General features: G+C 53.3%; 1 protein-coding gene across 1 annotated transcript in view; it reads right to left on the reverse strand.

The window, feature by feature from the left end:
- MYRF (myelin regulatory factor) overlaps window positions 1–1,529 on the reverse strand; it is a 48,328-nt gene extending 46,799 nt beyond the window's left edge. The window contains exon 1 of the mRNA XM_075712243.1: window positions 1,425–1,529. Coding sequence (XP_075568358.1) covers window positions 1,425–1,529 — 105 coding nt within the window. The remainder of the gene's footprint in view (window positions 1–1,424) is intronic.
- Between the last annotated feature and the right edge of the window lie 14,462 nt (window positions 1,530–15,991).

Here is a 15,991-nt window from a genome sequence, read left to right on the forward strand (position 1 = left end):
CAGGCGAAAGAGCCCTCTGCTCCAAGAAAGCTGCTTCTCAGCAAGGTGTTTGTGGACTAGCTCAGTCACCTTCATGCTTTGCCCTTTCCTGAGCTAAGCTAAGCTTCTCTAGCCACCCAAAATAAATAATAAGTAATGATGCAATTAAAATAATTATTAAAAAAAAAAAAAATCCCTAGGGATTACTGCCATGCAGGCTATTTCCATACAGGCTTTCAGACTGAAACCGAGGTTTCTCTTTTTTTTTTTAAAAAAGAAAAAAAAATTTGTTGTTTGCATTTTCTGACTAACTGTGAGCTGTCTCCCTGCAGCGGAACATAGTTCCTGCACCAGGGATTTAGCAAACAGTTACCAGACAATACAAATCAGATACCAAACGCGCTGCTTGGATCCCATCCACCCTGCAAGCTCTCTGTGTGTTCTGGGTCTCACTTCAAAGCAGCGTGCAGTCTGGAGCGGTACAAACCAAGGGGGAAGGTGCCTGGCACGCTGCTCGAGGACGCTGCGTGGGGAGGGCAGCACACGGAGGAGAGGATGAGGAGGTCAGCCGGGGCCCGGGGAGGTGGGAGGCATGGACTGCACACATTCCCACAGGCGGAACGGCTCCTCGGGCTCTCCATGCGCAGAACGGGCCGTCTCCACGCGCGAGACTGAGCGGAGGCAAATCCTGGGACTGAAATAAGGGTGAGGTGCGCCCGAAGCGAGACAAACCTCCCGGCAGCGCTGCCTGAGCCACGGGCGCAGAAGCGCAAGGGCTGCGTGACGACGGGTAAGACCTTCTCACAAAGGACTGAGCGCAGGAGAGACGCGTGAGGAAGGTCAGGGACCCGCAAACTAAATGGAGAGCCTTCTTCTGGTAGCTGGCCCGGGCAGACCTCGGGGAGCCACCCCTCCTCTGCTCCCTCCGTCTCCCTCCGGCGCGGAGGACGACGGGCAGTAACTGCGGCTGCTTCCCGGCGCCGCTCGGCCGGCTCCTTCCACCGAAGCAGAGCTCACACGCCGCTGCTGTTCTAAAGCACCTGCTGGGGAAAGCAGCGTGCAGGTCCTGAGCAAAAAGTCTGTCTTGCTGCCAGCCAGAACTGCGACAAAGAGCCGAGTTACGAGGGAAGAGTGGGAAGGCAAGGAAATTACACAAATTGTATGAGTCATTAGATCAATAGATTAAAAGACCTCTTAGAGCCTTCTGTCCAGGCCAGCATAAGGTCATTCATTCCCAGCTCACTCCTCGGGGCTCTGCCCCGTGCGTCTGGACTTTCACCGCTTCCATTCGGGAGACGACGCTGCAGCCCCACACTCCTCCGAGTCCGGCTGCCCTCCTCAGAGCCCGACCTGAATGCTCCCTTTCTTATCTCCGCTCACCGCCGGTGCCCCTTGTGCTAAACAGCACCAGGATTTCGCAGCTGGGCCATTCACTATCTTCTAACCACAACTGCTCGCAGGCCAACTCCTCCGGTTGTGACGACCGTCAGCCTGACGTTAGCCGTCTCCTGCGACTGTCCCCAGCCCGCGCGCAACGATCCCCGTGCCATCGCCGCCCACTGCCACCCCAGCATCCGTCGCAGCCGGGAGCGGGGAAGCTGCCTCCCTCCCTTTGAATATCTGTGTTTGGAATTGTCTTCCCCAAGCCAGATGCATCTTCTTTTGCTTTCTCCAAAAGCGAGGGCCACAGCTCCAGCTGGGCTGAACCACTTCAGCTGACTTCATCGGAAACGGAGCAGAAAGGCTGGCCTTCTGCAAAATCCACTTTTCATCTTCTCACTCAATGCTTGCGGTACTGGCAGCATCTTTAGCTTGCTAAATACACTTGTTATTGAGGTGCCTCTGTAACACCACACTCCGAGGTCTGCTGGGCTGGGTGTTGTCAATTCAAATATCAGCCAGACAGCTCCTGCCCTGCAGCGTTCACAGCCTTGAATTTCTCCAGTGCGTTTCACTTGATGCCGAACAACGTCCTGATTAGAAACTTCCCCCGCGTGGAACTGACAGGGAGAACATGAGAGAGATCAAACACTGCACCACCGACAGAGCTAAAATACAGCTGTTAATATAGAGGCGTCAAAGGGCAGAGGGGTTACTAGCAGAGACCCCCAGGGACTGGTACCTGGGCCAAAGCCGTTCAGCATTTTTTATTGCTGTTCTCCACCGGCAAAGTTTGAAGGTGGCAAACATCTTGGTGGAATAGCAAAGAAATGAAAAAAAAAACCAAAAAAACCCAAAACTTATTCTTACAGAGCGTCTCAAATCACCTGGTAAGTGACAGCAATCTGTCTGCTGCATAACAACAAAGCAAGAGGCAGGACAATCGCCTGAAAGTAGCACGTACAGGCTGGGAAACTGTGGGGGAAAAAAAAAAAAAAGACTAAATGAAAGGCTCCAGTTTTCAGGACTAACCACAGCCACGCAAGCCCTCGACACAACGTCGCAGCTCTGAGAGTGACTGCAGAGTTCTCCACGCACAAGGGGACTATCGAGCCGAAGACGGAGAAATGGTCCTGGCTTTTCTGCGTACCGCTGCTGGAATCGGTGGCCCACCTCTGTTTGTCTGGAAGGCGGCATGGAAATACTGGAGAGACTTTGGAAAAGGTTGACATAACGCGACTCGGGATGCACAAGAAGCTTTACAAAAGTCCCTCTCTGGTCTGTTTATTACCAGGAGGCTGAGCAGTGGTTGAATCCTCATGTATATAGAATCCTAGAGTCGTTTACGTTGGAAAAGACCTTTAAGATCATCAAGTCCAACCATTAACCTAACACTACCAAGTCCACCACTAAACCAGTTAAAGGGAGAGGAATAATTTCATGTTTCCTGGCTTGCTGGCTGCATTATTTTTTAATGAACGTAAAACTAGGAATCATTAAGGTTGGAAAGGGCCTCTAAGATCATCAGGCCAACCATCAACCCAACACCACCACGCCTACTAAACCATATGAACACGCACTGGAGAAAGCAGCCTGCTGGGAGGGAGTTTCAGTCTTGCGAGGAGGATATGGCAGCTGGAGTGCAAGATTCGACAGCGTCAGCCATGAAATAAGACGTTGCTCCTAGCAGGGAGCAACAGCTTTCCCAGAGAGGTAAAACACGCAGGGTCAAGGACCATCTGCTCCTCCATGCTTGCAAAGCACGGCCACAGCAGGCCCATGGCCCTCAAGTCCGACTGCAATAAATATGAATATTAACATTATTGGTCACTATCTTTTGGAAACTATAAAAAATTACTCTCAAAGAGATGCTCTGGGAGCAATTCTACCTCTTGGAGATCTTGGAGGCCCCTCCTAGTTGTAAAGCCCTGAATCTAACACAACACGTCTCAGCAGATATGAGAAGCTCAGGGAGACAAACCAAACTTTCTCAGCACAGAAAACCACAACCGTGGCCCCACGTTTGACTGTCCTTCAGCTTCCCCACATCACTGAGTTATGGACAAAGGTTTCAGAGGTAACTCAGTGATTAGAAGCTGATTCAGGGTTTTCAGCAGTTCGGGAACACTTTTGACAATATTTTCCTATTTCCTTATCCCCACTGTAGTTCATCGATCTTCCCAAGGGAGTTCTATTAGCAAAATTCATTCACAGCGCGTTACCGCAGCTCCATAAATCATGAGTTGTCCATGGAAGGGGAACAGGGACAGCACTGACTGCGTCCCGCTCCCACCAGACACCTCCCTCTCGCACAGCTCGCTGGGTTCATCCCTTGCCCCAAGTCTTTCAGACAGTCCCCAGCTGTGGAGGGAGCTTCCCTGGAAGCCGACACACAAGGGACAAACCATTCCTTAACCTCAGAAGCACTAACTTTTATTCTGGAGCTAGTTTCCCTCCAAAGGCTGGAGGACAATTCCTCACTACCTATGAACAACATTGGGAGCTACCAATGAACGGTGATCTAAAAGGCTGGAATGGCTGTGGTGTTGACTGTGACCAATTTTGAGGGGGAAAGCTAAGCCAAGAAGATGAACGACCAGGGTTTCAACTACCCAAAACTCCCCCAAGACAGCACAGCCCGCTTTGCTGTAGTTTTCTAAGCTTTATTTCCCCACTTTCTTTTGTGACAGACTCCAATATGTCTTTGGAACAGCACGGGTGTACCCTGCAGCCGGGATCTACCCCCTGCCAGACCCCCACTCCGCTTCTTTTGGAGGTTCATTGTGTGGATGGGGTCTGTCACGACAGCAAAGCCGCTTTCCCCTTCTGCAGATTCCCGGGTCTCTCCTAGAAGTCTGCGCACACACATGAGGCGAGGGAAGAGCAACACCATGGCACTAGCGAAGTACGTCAGTGCTTACGCCTCAGGTCTAGAGCTGAATTAAATGGGACTTTTCAGCTTAACGCACCTCCTTCTAGGTGCTCGGTGGCCTTTCTGGAGCTCTTCCACCCAACTGTGTCTACAAACGCGAAATGGGCTGCAACTATCCTGCAGAGGCTGGCCGTCCTGCCATCTCCCTGCGGCCCGGGGGCTCTCCATCGGGACGGAGCTGACCTCCTGGCCGGAGAAGGGCGCTGGGAAGGTCCTGCCAGGACAGCACTGCTGTCCAAGGTACCGCCACGACGCTGCGCCCATCGCCTCGTCCCGCGCACCGCGCCGGCACGCACCCGTTGGGAGAGCCGAGTGGCCTCTTTCCCAGAAGGCCAGTCCACACTTCTTGAACAATCACGGCAGTCTCCATCAGTTATTTCTACAGTACCCATGCCTAGAGCTCTGATCCCCGTGACATCTCTGCCCACGCGGGGCAAAAGAAATTCCCAAGATTGCCTTCCTTTTATTTCTGTGTAGTCGCTTGTGCAAAGGGCTGCACGCATAGAAGAAAGGAAGAGATGGATCTTGCCCCAAAGTCGTACAAGTCTGTTACACGAAGGGCTGACGCAGGCAAAGCAACAGGGAGCTGCCTGGATTCGTGCTGTAAAACGGTGGTGGAGCTCAAAACAGAAAAAAAACATCTGCAGACTGTGCTGTCTGGAAGGGACCCCTGCTTATCCCTTCAGCAAAGATCACAGAGACCTGAAGATCTGCTAGAAGAAGCTGGCAGACCTAGCCGCTGCCCCTGACAGGACAGACACAAAGCTTTCTTTTATAGCGACCTGTATTGAGACCAGCCAGCAAGTCAGACCCATGTGCTAATCAACCGGTACACCGTGCTCTTGTTGGAAATGTCTGTTGTTTATTTGTTTCTTTGTTTGTTTGGTTGTTTTTTTTAAAAAAAACAACCCTTACTGCAGAAGCAAATGAATTACGGACAATTTCTGACAACTTGCGCTAAGCCTCTTTGGCTTCTCCTGTCCCTCAGAGAAGTCCTCAGCCCATACAGACCCTCAGGGCCGAGCCAAAGGCAAAGACTGACCAGTTTCTCACAGTTCAACACGACATATTCCTTCCTGTAAAAGCCCCAAACCAGAGCTATGGGCTTTTTGGTTGGTTGGTTGGTTGGGGTTTGGGGTTTTTTTTTTGTAACAGATGAAACACAAACCCACATCACACATGATGAGAAGCCTGACAGTTCTCCTGGCAAAGCTAGGATGTTAACCTCAATCTCATAGATAAATTCTCTGTGGCAGTAAAAAAAACCCCACCAAACCTATTATTCCTCCACAGTTTCAGCTGGAGGTTGCATCGCTCAAACAGGTCAGGCTGGAAGATTTGATAGTTCCTTCTAACGTGAAACTCAGTTAAGCATCTTTATTTTAAGAAACGATACTATCAAAGTAGGGAGAATCAGAAGGTAATTTTATAGAAAGACAGAGAGGAGAGGTCACTTTATCCCAGGTGGTCCTTAGCTGCCTCTGGAAGCGGTGAAGCTCCATCTCTCCACTCTTCCACACTTCACCTGGACCATAAAGACTTCAGGGCAAGGCCTGTCTCCCACTAACAGTCCAAAGAGGTTTGGAGCTCAGCCCTGCTGCGACGCAGCCGGCAATGAGGAGAAACACCTTAATGATATGGTTTAGTCTAGTCTACCCTTAATTGGATTAGTGTGGACTTGGCAGCGTAGGTTAATGGTTGGACTGGATGATCTTAAAGGTCTTTTCCAACCTAAACGATTCTAGGATTCTATGATATGAGACTTCCCAACCGCTCATCGACACAAAGCTTCTGGATTTCCTGAGCGCTATACAGTTTGTAAAACAGTAAAAAAAAAATTTAACACGGCTTTCCTGCATTGACAAAAGCCCTAAACCAACAAACACCACCCTCACCCATTTCAACAGCAGGCTGATCAAAGCAGCAACAACTTCTACGAAACTTAGGGTTTAGTTCTGCAAAAACAGAGGCCTCCACAAGTCCCCTTCAGGCAGTGACTATCCCCAGGGAGCAACCCCCATTCCGAAAGCTCATGTCCCCCTTTCGCTTGCTAACATTGATTGCTCACTGGCCGATCAACCCGCCTCTTAAAACACAAAACAAGGACACATCGGACCAACTTTCTCCATCCCATTCCTACTATCTAGTTCTCAAAGCTCACTCTCGGCGTGGTTTGGTTTCCAAAACTGCAGAGAAGAGGGTTTAAACAAAAAAGCCCAGTAAACCCCACTACTTCTCTCCTTCAGAGAGCCAACCGAAAGTGTTCCAGCCTACGCGTTACGTCCTCCCGACAAGGTCTTGCCCTGCACCAGTGGTGGTAAATATTTGTGGTGACTGGTATCAACTTTACTACATGTCGCAGCAGACTGTCACTGGTATCGTTCCCATCTCTTTCAAAGCCAAACTTGGCCCAATGTCATGATCACCTGCAAATTTGTGCCTTGACTAAATTAAGAAAGCTATGCTGAAAATTCATGGTAGAAATTCCGTAAAAATCTCTTATCGGTGATCATCCATGATCTATTGCATCCATAGGTGCCTCCTGGGTGTAACAGAGCCACAGCACCTGCGTCTAAAAGCAGAGGAGTAGGAAAGGTCCCTACCCTGACATTCCAAGAGACCATCCTGTTGGACTGGGTTGACTTTTGACCAGTTCCCCTTCCCAAGCCCCTGCGCGCCAGCACAACCTCCGGCACCCAAACTTCTCGCTCTGGGCTGTGAAGCCTGTCCCCAGCCTGCAGGTCCCCACATTGCTGTTTCTTGCATCCCTTCAGCCCCTCAACACCAACGAGATGAGTTTTGAAACATCATTTGTCACCTTTCTCTCTTCACTACACGTTCCACTATGCTGCACGTGAAAACTCATCACCATCCACCTCCCCATTCCAACACCCCTTTCCAAAGACTGAATTAAAACAGACAGGAGGGAGGGGAGATGGACGGAAGTCCTCCTACACCCAGAACTTCTCATTGACCTCAGATTTTGATTCGGATGGGACCTCATCAGGGAAAAGACCATTTCTGTTCTTACACCGAGCGGAGCATTGATTATATTATCAGCAAGCAGCCAACTGTGAAATGGCTTGATGGCCCTTATAATGCACAGTTTTTAAGCTTTTGCTTTACTTAAGCAGGTGTTTCATTTCCAGTCAAGTCAAAGCACACTTTTTAGTGCTTTATTGAATCGATGTCCATAGCTATTGCTTGTCGTAACAGAAGAGATAAGCCAAGATCAAGGAGGCTGATAAGTTGTTTGGTTTGCTGTTTACCTAGGTTTCTAGCACTCCGCTGTAATCAGCACACGGGATTAAAAGTCATAAATGATAGCTGTTGATTAGTAAGTATTGTCAGACACAAAGTGAATCTTCATATTCCAAATTAAGTTGAACGTACTCTATATATTACGTCCACTTCTCATGGCTGCAAGCAAGAGCAGCTTGGCATGCTCTACGGTCCTCGCCATTGAAGCGGACAGCCAGCTTGCAGGAATTAGGTGTCCAACTCTTTTGGAAACCCTACCTGTGTCTTCCACAAGTCCTGTCCCATGCCCCACACCCTCCCCACCAATTACTATCTTATTCTCCTTGGGTAAGAAAACCAGATCAATTTGACACTCCAAGTCTCCCGAGATAATACACCCGCTGCAATGTTGGGGTGATGACAAAAGACTCTACAGAAAAACAACAGCTGCAAAAAAAAAAAAAATCAGCCCCAGCAAAAAAAATGCTTTAATTACTGTTTTTAAAAAAAGCAGAGATGCCACCGAAGCTAGACCACGTGCCTACCAGCTCTTTACTCACCTCTGGTCCCTTCCCACACTGCTTCAGCTAGCCTGTTCAGTCTCTGTTCACACTACACACTGGTCTGCAATCACAGGCCCGCTTTTTTTGCTTTTTCTACTGATGCGGTTTGCAATCACTTAGGGCATAATTCAGCACAACTCCCTCAATACGCTGCAACCAAGTGGTGAGAGCAGCTGAAGAAAAGACGACTGGATAGAGCAAAAGGGATGGGGAAGGGCAAGAGCGGGGGGAAAAAAGAAAATGTAGGATAAGCCAGAGACGCTAAGAAAACTTGAACCGCTGCAGAGACCGATGCCAGCTTTCCTATGACCAAGCCGGTCTGTCACAGCAAGCGGGACATGAAAGAGAAGCGTCGATGCTGTGCTGCACCAGGGGAAAGGGCTCCCGCCTCTGCCTGCAGCCCTGCACGCTGGCCCCAGCCCTGGACGTGCCACGGGATTGTGATCGCAGCCACGTGGCACTGCCAGGACTGCTCCTCCGGCTTCACCCTAGCCTCTGCCCTCAAATCCTGGATGCGAGCACACCGAGGCTATTTAAAACTCCAGCCCTCCTCCCCGAAAGCCAGCAAAATCCGCAAGCGTTTGCTCTCATTCTACAACAAATCTGGCATCTCCGTTTTGCAGCCAGGGCCGGGCACTCTCCCCAGCCCGGCAGCCTTGCTCCCAGGTCTCCCTTTCGCCATTTTGAGTAACTGCATCAAAACAGACAAAGTTCAGCGAGATAAGCGGTGGACCCTGAGCATCACGTGACGCTTTCCCGTCGGAAGGAAGCCTTTCATTCAAACGCGCCTCGAACATGCTCCAGGGTGCGCTGGAAGGCGGCGGGGAGCGCAGGCTCCTGGGCTGACAAGCCCGTCCACCTCCACCACCTCAGACGGAAGACATCCTCTGTCCCCACTGCGCGGGGCCAACGGCGTCGGTGGGAGAAGGAAGGTCTGGCGGGTAAGCAAGGGTACGCCAAAGCGTGCCAGTCAGCAGGAATTAGAGCGGTATCCACGAAACCATGGGAGCCAGCAGATGACAGCCAAGTGTCCGATGCGATCCCTCTTCTCCGAAGAGCTCCCCTTTTCCCTACCCAGCAGCAGTATCCTCCCTTGCATTCTGCACCTCCCCTGCTGATCTGACTCAGTCTCATCCTTCTCTGTCCGCCCCTACTTCTGGTATATAGAATCACAGAATCATAGAATCGTCTAGGTTGGAAAAGACCTTTAAGATCATCCAGTCCAACCATATGTCTGGAAAGCACCAAGAAGGCCATGGTGCGGGTTGTCTCTCCCGAAGGATGCTGCCCCAAGGAGTTGGCGCATGGGAGGGGCATCCGGCAAGCACCAGTTCGGGCCCAAAAGCCACCAGCCTGTTCCTGTTTGTGCCTCCAGTCACAGCTGCTCCCCCGTCCTCTGGCAACGCGCACGCTAGTTAATCATTCCTCAGACGCGTTTAGCTTACTGGGGTTCTTATCAGAGAGTGCAAAGTCCAAGTCCAATCAGCAGCACTATTGGAAAGAGGCAAGGGGGTTACCCGGCAAGCTCCGCAAAGCTCTGCCGGAGCGACGCCATCCCCGGGTAGGGAAATCCCTAGGCAGAGACCCGCTGGAGGGATGCCAAGGCACGGTCTAGGACCCTGTCTGGGCAGCGTAGAGGAAGGGCAGACACCCGCAGCGCTGCTGTGGGCCGGGGGGCTCGCTGGCTCGCTGGCCCGCAAGCCTGGCACCCTCCTAGCACAGCTCCCCGTCACCCAGGTCTTGTCCCGGCAGGAGGAATCCGCAAGGCCCCTAACCAGAAGAGAGCAAGCACAGCAGGGCTCCATCGCTCGTCCTTCTTTGAAAGGCCTCTTCTGGTTTTATTTCTCACCTAGTGACCAGGGGCTGAGAACAACGGCGGGGCAGAAGACAGGGTGAAAGCAGACAGCAAGAAGATGGCCGCTGAACTACGACAGGAGGCAGAAAGCCCATGGGGAGAGCAATTCCCCGCACGCCACTCAGGTGTGGTTGCACTTCTCCAGGCGATGCCCAGCTCCCTCCAGGCTAACCATGCCCAGGAGTCTTTTTATTCCGCGTTCTTATTGCAGCCGGTGACACGGCAGCTGGGACGACTCTGGCCCCAGAAGGCCAGCCCTAGCGAATCATAGAATCATAGAATCATTTAGGTTGGAAAAGACCTTTAAGATCATCCAGTCCAACCATTAACCTACACTACCAAGTCTACTCTAAGCCAATCAAGGGTAGACCAGACTAAACCATGTCCCAGAGTGCCACATCTACCCATTTTTTAAACACTTCCAGGGATGGGGACTCCACCACCTCTCTGGGCAGCCTGTTCCAATTCTTGACCACCCTTTCCGTAAAGAAATTTTTCCTAATTTCCAACCTAAACCTCCCCTGGCGCAGCTTAAGCCCATTTCCTCTCGTCCTATCGCTAACTACATGGGAGCAACTCCATCGGTCCAGGAATGCTTTGCTCTAGCAGAAAAGGGTGAGGGAGCGGAGGGAAACCCTGCCTATCCAGCACCCCAGTAAGGCTCCGTCTTGGCCGGCATCTCTTCCCCGTAGCCTTGCACGCAGCAGCCCTTGCACAACCCCAGCCCGGGCACATGGAGCAGCACGGGTCAGCCGGATCTCCGAGTCACCAGCGTGCCCGTTTCCATCAGCCCGGTCACACCTCCAGCACGACTCCCTTCTAACCTGCCCCGACGGCCGCCTCTTCCTCCCACCTCCGCCCAAACCCCCTCCTGGTCCGTGTCCAGGTGTCGCTCCCCGGACACCAACCCGCGGAAGACACATTAACCAGAACACGGGCAAAGTACCCCTCTCCGTCCCCGACGGGCGTGCGCGCACACCGCTCTTTCTGAATCACAACCCGGCCCTTATCAGACGTCTTAAGGGATCCGCCCTCCTACCAACAGCTCCCTGGCCTCACTCCATCGGGATGTCTCCTGCCCTTTTCCCCTCCAGGAAAACGGAATTTGGGGGAGACTGGGGAGAGAGGGCAGACCCCGGAGAGGTACCAGCCCAGTCCCAAGCCCACGCTGGAAGCGGCAGGCCGGTCTGCACTGGCCTTGCCCCGAGGAGCGGACGAGGACAAGTGCTTTGGCTGAAGACTCTGGGAACCTCCTGCTGCCGGTCCTGCTGGGATGGAGGTGGCAGCTTCCCCCTGCGCCCAGGAATGCCCCCGGGGCCTCAGCCGAGCGCTGCAGGCTGCTGGCGATGAGCTCAAGGCAACGTTTTTCTCTCTTCCCTCCTCTGCTCGGGCCCTAGGACGGCGTTGCGTTCACCAGCAGCCTCACGTTACCGGCTCCTGCTGCGGGCACGCGCTGCCCGGAGGCAGGCGGCGAGCTGGGTGGGCAGGGGAGGCTTGAAATGGAGGGCAGAGAGAGCAGGACCAGGAAACAACCACATTGGGAAGAGAGATGGAGAGGCGGAGGGGAAAAGCAAGCCGAGACGTGGAAGGGTTGGGGGATCTGTGCCGTTACCTGCGCGGATCCAGCGCATCCTGAGCATGGTGAGAGCAGACGTCAAGCTCCCGCTGCGTCCCTGCTCTCCCCCTCTGTCATTATGCTGCCTAGCTCAGCTTGTCTAGGTCCCGGGGCTGCTGCCTCCTGCTTTTTCTATTCCCTCAGGGAAGAGTGGGAGGGCCAGGGAGGAGGTGGGGAGGCTGCTACTGCACGCTGGGATTTGGGTCTGCGAGGGGATTACCGGGAGGGATGGTCATGTGTTTGTGCTGTACCAGGTTCCCCAGGACCATTCTGTCACGGGCTAACTCCGTCCAGCAAAGCGCTCCACGCAAAGCCTCTTACTTTTCCCCACCGCACCAGCCAGGTCCTGGAGAAACCATCACACCGCAAAGCCGCCGCTTGCCCAGCCCCGCTCCTCCCGAGCGTCACGTCTAGGCACAAAGCACCCGCGGCGACGCGCAGGCAAAGATCACGGCGTGCTTTTCGCATGGAGCCCGTCATTCTCCCAGCCTCTCCCCGCCGCCTTCTCTCTGCCCGTCCTCTTGCCACATCAAACAGCTCCACGCAAGCGGTGCAGGAAATCCTCTCCCCAGCACAGCATCGGAGCTTGAAGATGCATTTGGGGGATGCAGAGAGTAAGGACAGGCAGAGCGCAAAGCCCAGCTCCCCAAAAAGCCACTCTTCCCTACAATTCAAAGGAACTAGATGCTCCGATCCCCTGGAGGTGCGTTGCTATGTCAAGCCCCGGTGCCTAAAAACATACGCGGGGCCAGTTGTCCCAGTTTGCGGCTTCTGCCCGCCAGCCAGCGCTGTGACGGACACCACAGCCTCTGCTCGAGAGGCCCCGGGGCCAGCGTCCTCCCGCCCTTTCTGCTCCCAGTATTTTTAGCCTCGAGAAACCACCGGCCTCCCCTCTGCACCCCTAAGCAGCCCGGGAAGACTCCAAAGCAGTCCCTTGTTTCTCTGCGACTCTTTTTTGCCATCCTCCCGCCTGGCAGAAACCGAAACCGGCCCCGTAGCTCCGCGAACCCGCAGCGCGCTGTAACACCAGCGCTGCCCGCAGCCAGCGCCCTTCCAGCTCAGGGACGCGGCTCCCCACCGCGAGGTGCTGGCCAGCTCTGAAGAGAAACCATCACTCCTCTTCCTTGACGCTCGCGGCTTCACTGGTTTGCATCAGTGAAAGTTTTACCGGCGAAGTCCTTCTCCGTGCGTTCCCATCTGCCACCAGATCCGCCTGCAGGCAGAGACCCAACGTTTACGACGCAGCGTGGGGGACAAGGTGCAAACCCGGGGGTCCGGCGTTCAGCTCGGCCCCATCGTTTCGTATTTTGCCGTGCAAAGAAAATGGGGCAACGGCCCAGACCTCTTCCTGCAGGGCTGCAAGGCAGTGTTTCCGACCCGCCTACACGACGCGCTCCACCATACGCGATAAAAAACGCCAAGCAACCAATACCGCCAACGCGCGTACACACGCGCTCCGACGGGCAAACCCGCGGACACGCACACGCGGGCTGCCTCGCCAACGAAACGCGCAGCGCTGGCTCGCCCAGAGGCTCTGGCGGCCCCTCCGGCAGCGAGCGCGATGCCCGCACGCGGCCGCCCGACAAACGCACGCTGCCAAGGGCTCCGGCCTCTCGCGCTCGGTGGGAGGTTGGAAAGGGCTGCTCCGCTGCGCAGGACTCGCGTGCCCTCGCTGAAATCTGGCTGTCCTGGTTTCGGCTGGGATAGAGTCAATTTTCTTCCTAGTAGCAGGCACAGTGCTGTGTTTTGGATTTAGGATGGGAATAATGTTGATAACACGCTGATGGTTTAGTTGTTGCCGAGTACTGCTTATGCCAGGCAAGGACTTTTCAGCTTCCCATGCTCTGCCAGGGGCACAAGGAGCTGGGAGGGGGCACAGCCAGGAGAGTTGATCCCAACTGCCCCAAGGGCCATTCCATACCATACGGCGTCATGGGCAGTATAGAAACTGGGGGGGTTGGCCGGGGAGCAGCGATTGCTGCTCGGGAACTGGCTGGGCATCGGTTGGCGGGTGGTGAGCAATTGCATTGGGCATCACTTGCTTTGGATATCATTATTATTATTATACTGTTACTATTAGCATTGCTATTTTACTTTATTTCAATTATTAAACTGTTCTTATCTCAGCCCGGGAGTGTTTCTCACTCTCACTCCTCCGATTCTCCCCCATCCCATCGGGGCAGGGCAGTGAGCGATGGCTGCGTGGTGCTGGGGCTGAACCCCGACACTGGCCCTTTCTGTTTAAGCAATTAGTCTTTCCCCGACCACACTTCAACCCCAAATCCTCCTAACTTCCAGCGCTCGCTATTCCTTCTCTGTTTCTTGCCCTATCCCCGTTCCGCTGTCTGCCAAACCGCCCGCTCCCCTGCCCCCCCAGCCCTGCTCCGCACATCCTTCCCGATAGACATTCTTTAACGACGCCTTATCTCATAAATTAGCCGAGCGAGAGAGGGATCCCGAATAGCTGAGCTCTGTCGTAACTGTTTCCCTTACGCGAGTGGTAGGCAGGGAGGAAGGTAAGGTTTCTAGCAGGATGCCAGCCAAGGGTCAGACGCTTTCAACTCCCTCTTTTGCCTTTGATACAGAACACAAATGCCCTGGGTAAACACTCCCAATACTATGGAAAGACCAAGCCGAGCTCCTTTCCCTCTGCTGCCAGAACCCCCAGCATCCCACGCTCTCTGCCTCCGAGCTTTCCCAGCTGCCTGCCCACGCTCTCCTTGGCAGGATGGTCCTGGGCCCCACCAAACACATCCACCATCGCCGTGCGAACGCAAACCGGGACAGCAACGACGCTCCTAACGCCGGCCAGGTTCGCCTCGAGGACGCTCGGGCCGTACCGCCAGCCAGACGGGCGCTCACGGCATCTTCATCCCGGGAGGGTGCGGAAGTTTCGCCCAGTCCATCTTTTCTCTCCAGAGACCGCGCACGCTTTTCCCTTGCCCCTTCCCAAACATCGGAGCAAAGCCCGAGATTTTTCCCCTCGTTCTTCCGCCTCCCCGTCCTCGCGCGCCTGAGATCGCACTCTCAAAGAGCAGACAGCCCCATTCCGCAGAAATGAGGATATCCTGCCCAAGCAAATACCGGGAGCCCTCTTTACGAAAATAAAGGTCCATCGCTTCCAGCCGGGAAAACCGGGCGCAGGCACTTGGACCTGAGATCTCAGGAGCGCTCGCTCCCCCATACAAGCCTTGCTCCGTGGCGGGACCTGCCGCGCTGCTGCTGGAGCCAGGCAAATGCCAGGATTTGGAATCCGCACAGCCCCCAGCTCCCTTCCACAGCTCAGCCAGCACAGCCCCCACTCCCCAAAAGTCTGCGAGAAGAGACCGGTTAATCCTCGTCTGACACTTTGAAATACCGAGTGCTATACAAGCACTAAAGGATTACTCTTAAACATGGTGGGATTGCTTACAGCAGGCTCAGATCCTGTGCAAACCGGAGTCAAGCAAAGGAAAGGGAATTCCCAAATTACTTCAGGGTTTGCAGTGTACAGGAAGAAATCCCTTCAGCATAAAATCTCCGCGTGGTGAGAAGATGATCTGCGAGAAGATGATCTGCGAGAAGAAGATCTGCGAGAAGAAGATCTGCGAGAAGAAAAAATATTTCACTATAGGAGAAAAATAGGGTTTGAAGCTGTGTTCCCCCCCAGGAAAGGAATCGGCAGACACCTTTCAAAGAAGCGATGGGGTCGCGAGGAATCGGTTCTACTAATGATTTTATTCCTGTAAATTAATAAACTCCAACAGATCTATTGCTCACCACTATATTACACATCCAGACACCACGAATTCTTCACGACGGCGAGATCCCAGGGCAAATTGGACTCCGTGCTGCAAAGCCGGCAATTCAAGGCAGCGACCTTCACTTCCGAATAACCGAGGATCGGTTTGGCCGCGTGCTCCTTCAGAGCACAGAAGGAAAAGAGCCTCGGATCTTCGCTCGCTGCATAAACTGAACGGAGCAGCAATCCTTCGTGGTACAACGCTCTCCTCTTCCCCTCTCACCCCCAAACGCTGCAGCAGATGCTCTTCACTAACACCGCCAAAGGGATCTAGCTGCCCAAACGAAACCAACAGCCACGTTGGGCGCCACACACACACAAAAAAAACCAACCCAAAATTAAGCTCAGAGAAGTTCTAAAAAGGAAGTTATACAAGTAAGCAAATAGCAGAGGCTAAGAAATATCCTTCAGCCCCAGTTTCCCTCACTCTTGGTTTTTACAGGGACAAGATGGTTTTAATGTAAAAGTGAGGAAGAGAGAGAGATGGGAAGAAAGAAGGAGAAAGAGAAAAGAAAGGAAAGAGAAAAGAAGGGAAAGAGAAAAGAAGGGAAAGAGAAAAGAAGGGAAAGAGAAAAGAAGGGAAAGAGAAAAGAAGGGAAAAGAAAGAATCCCAGAATGGTTGAGGTTGGCAGGGACCTCTTGAGGT

This window comes from Pelecanus crispus, chromosome 6, assembly GCF_030463565.1.
Source record: "Pelecanus crispus isolate bPelCri1 chromosome 6, bPelCri1.pri, whole genome shotgun sequence".
NCBI classification, from domain to species: Eukaryota; Metazoa; Chordata; class Aves; order Pelecaniformes; family Pelecanidae; genus Pelecanus; species Pelecanus crispus.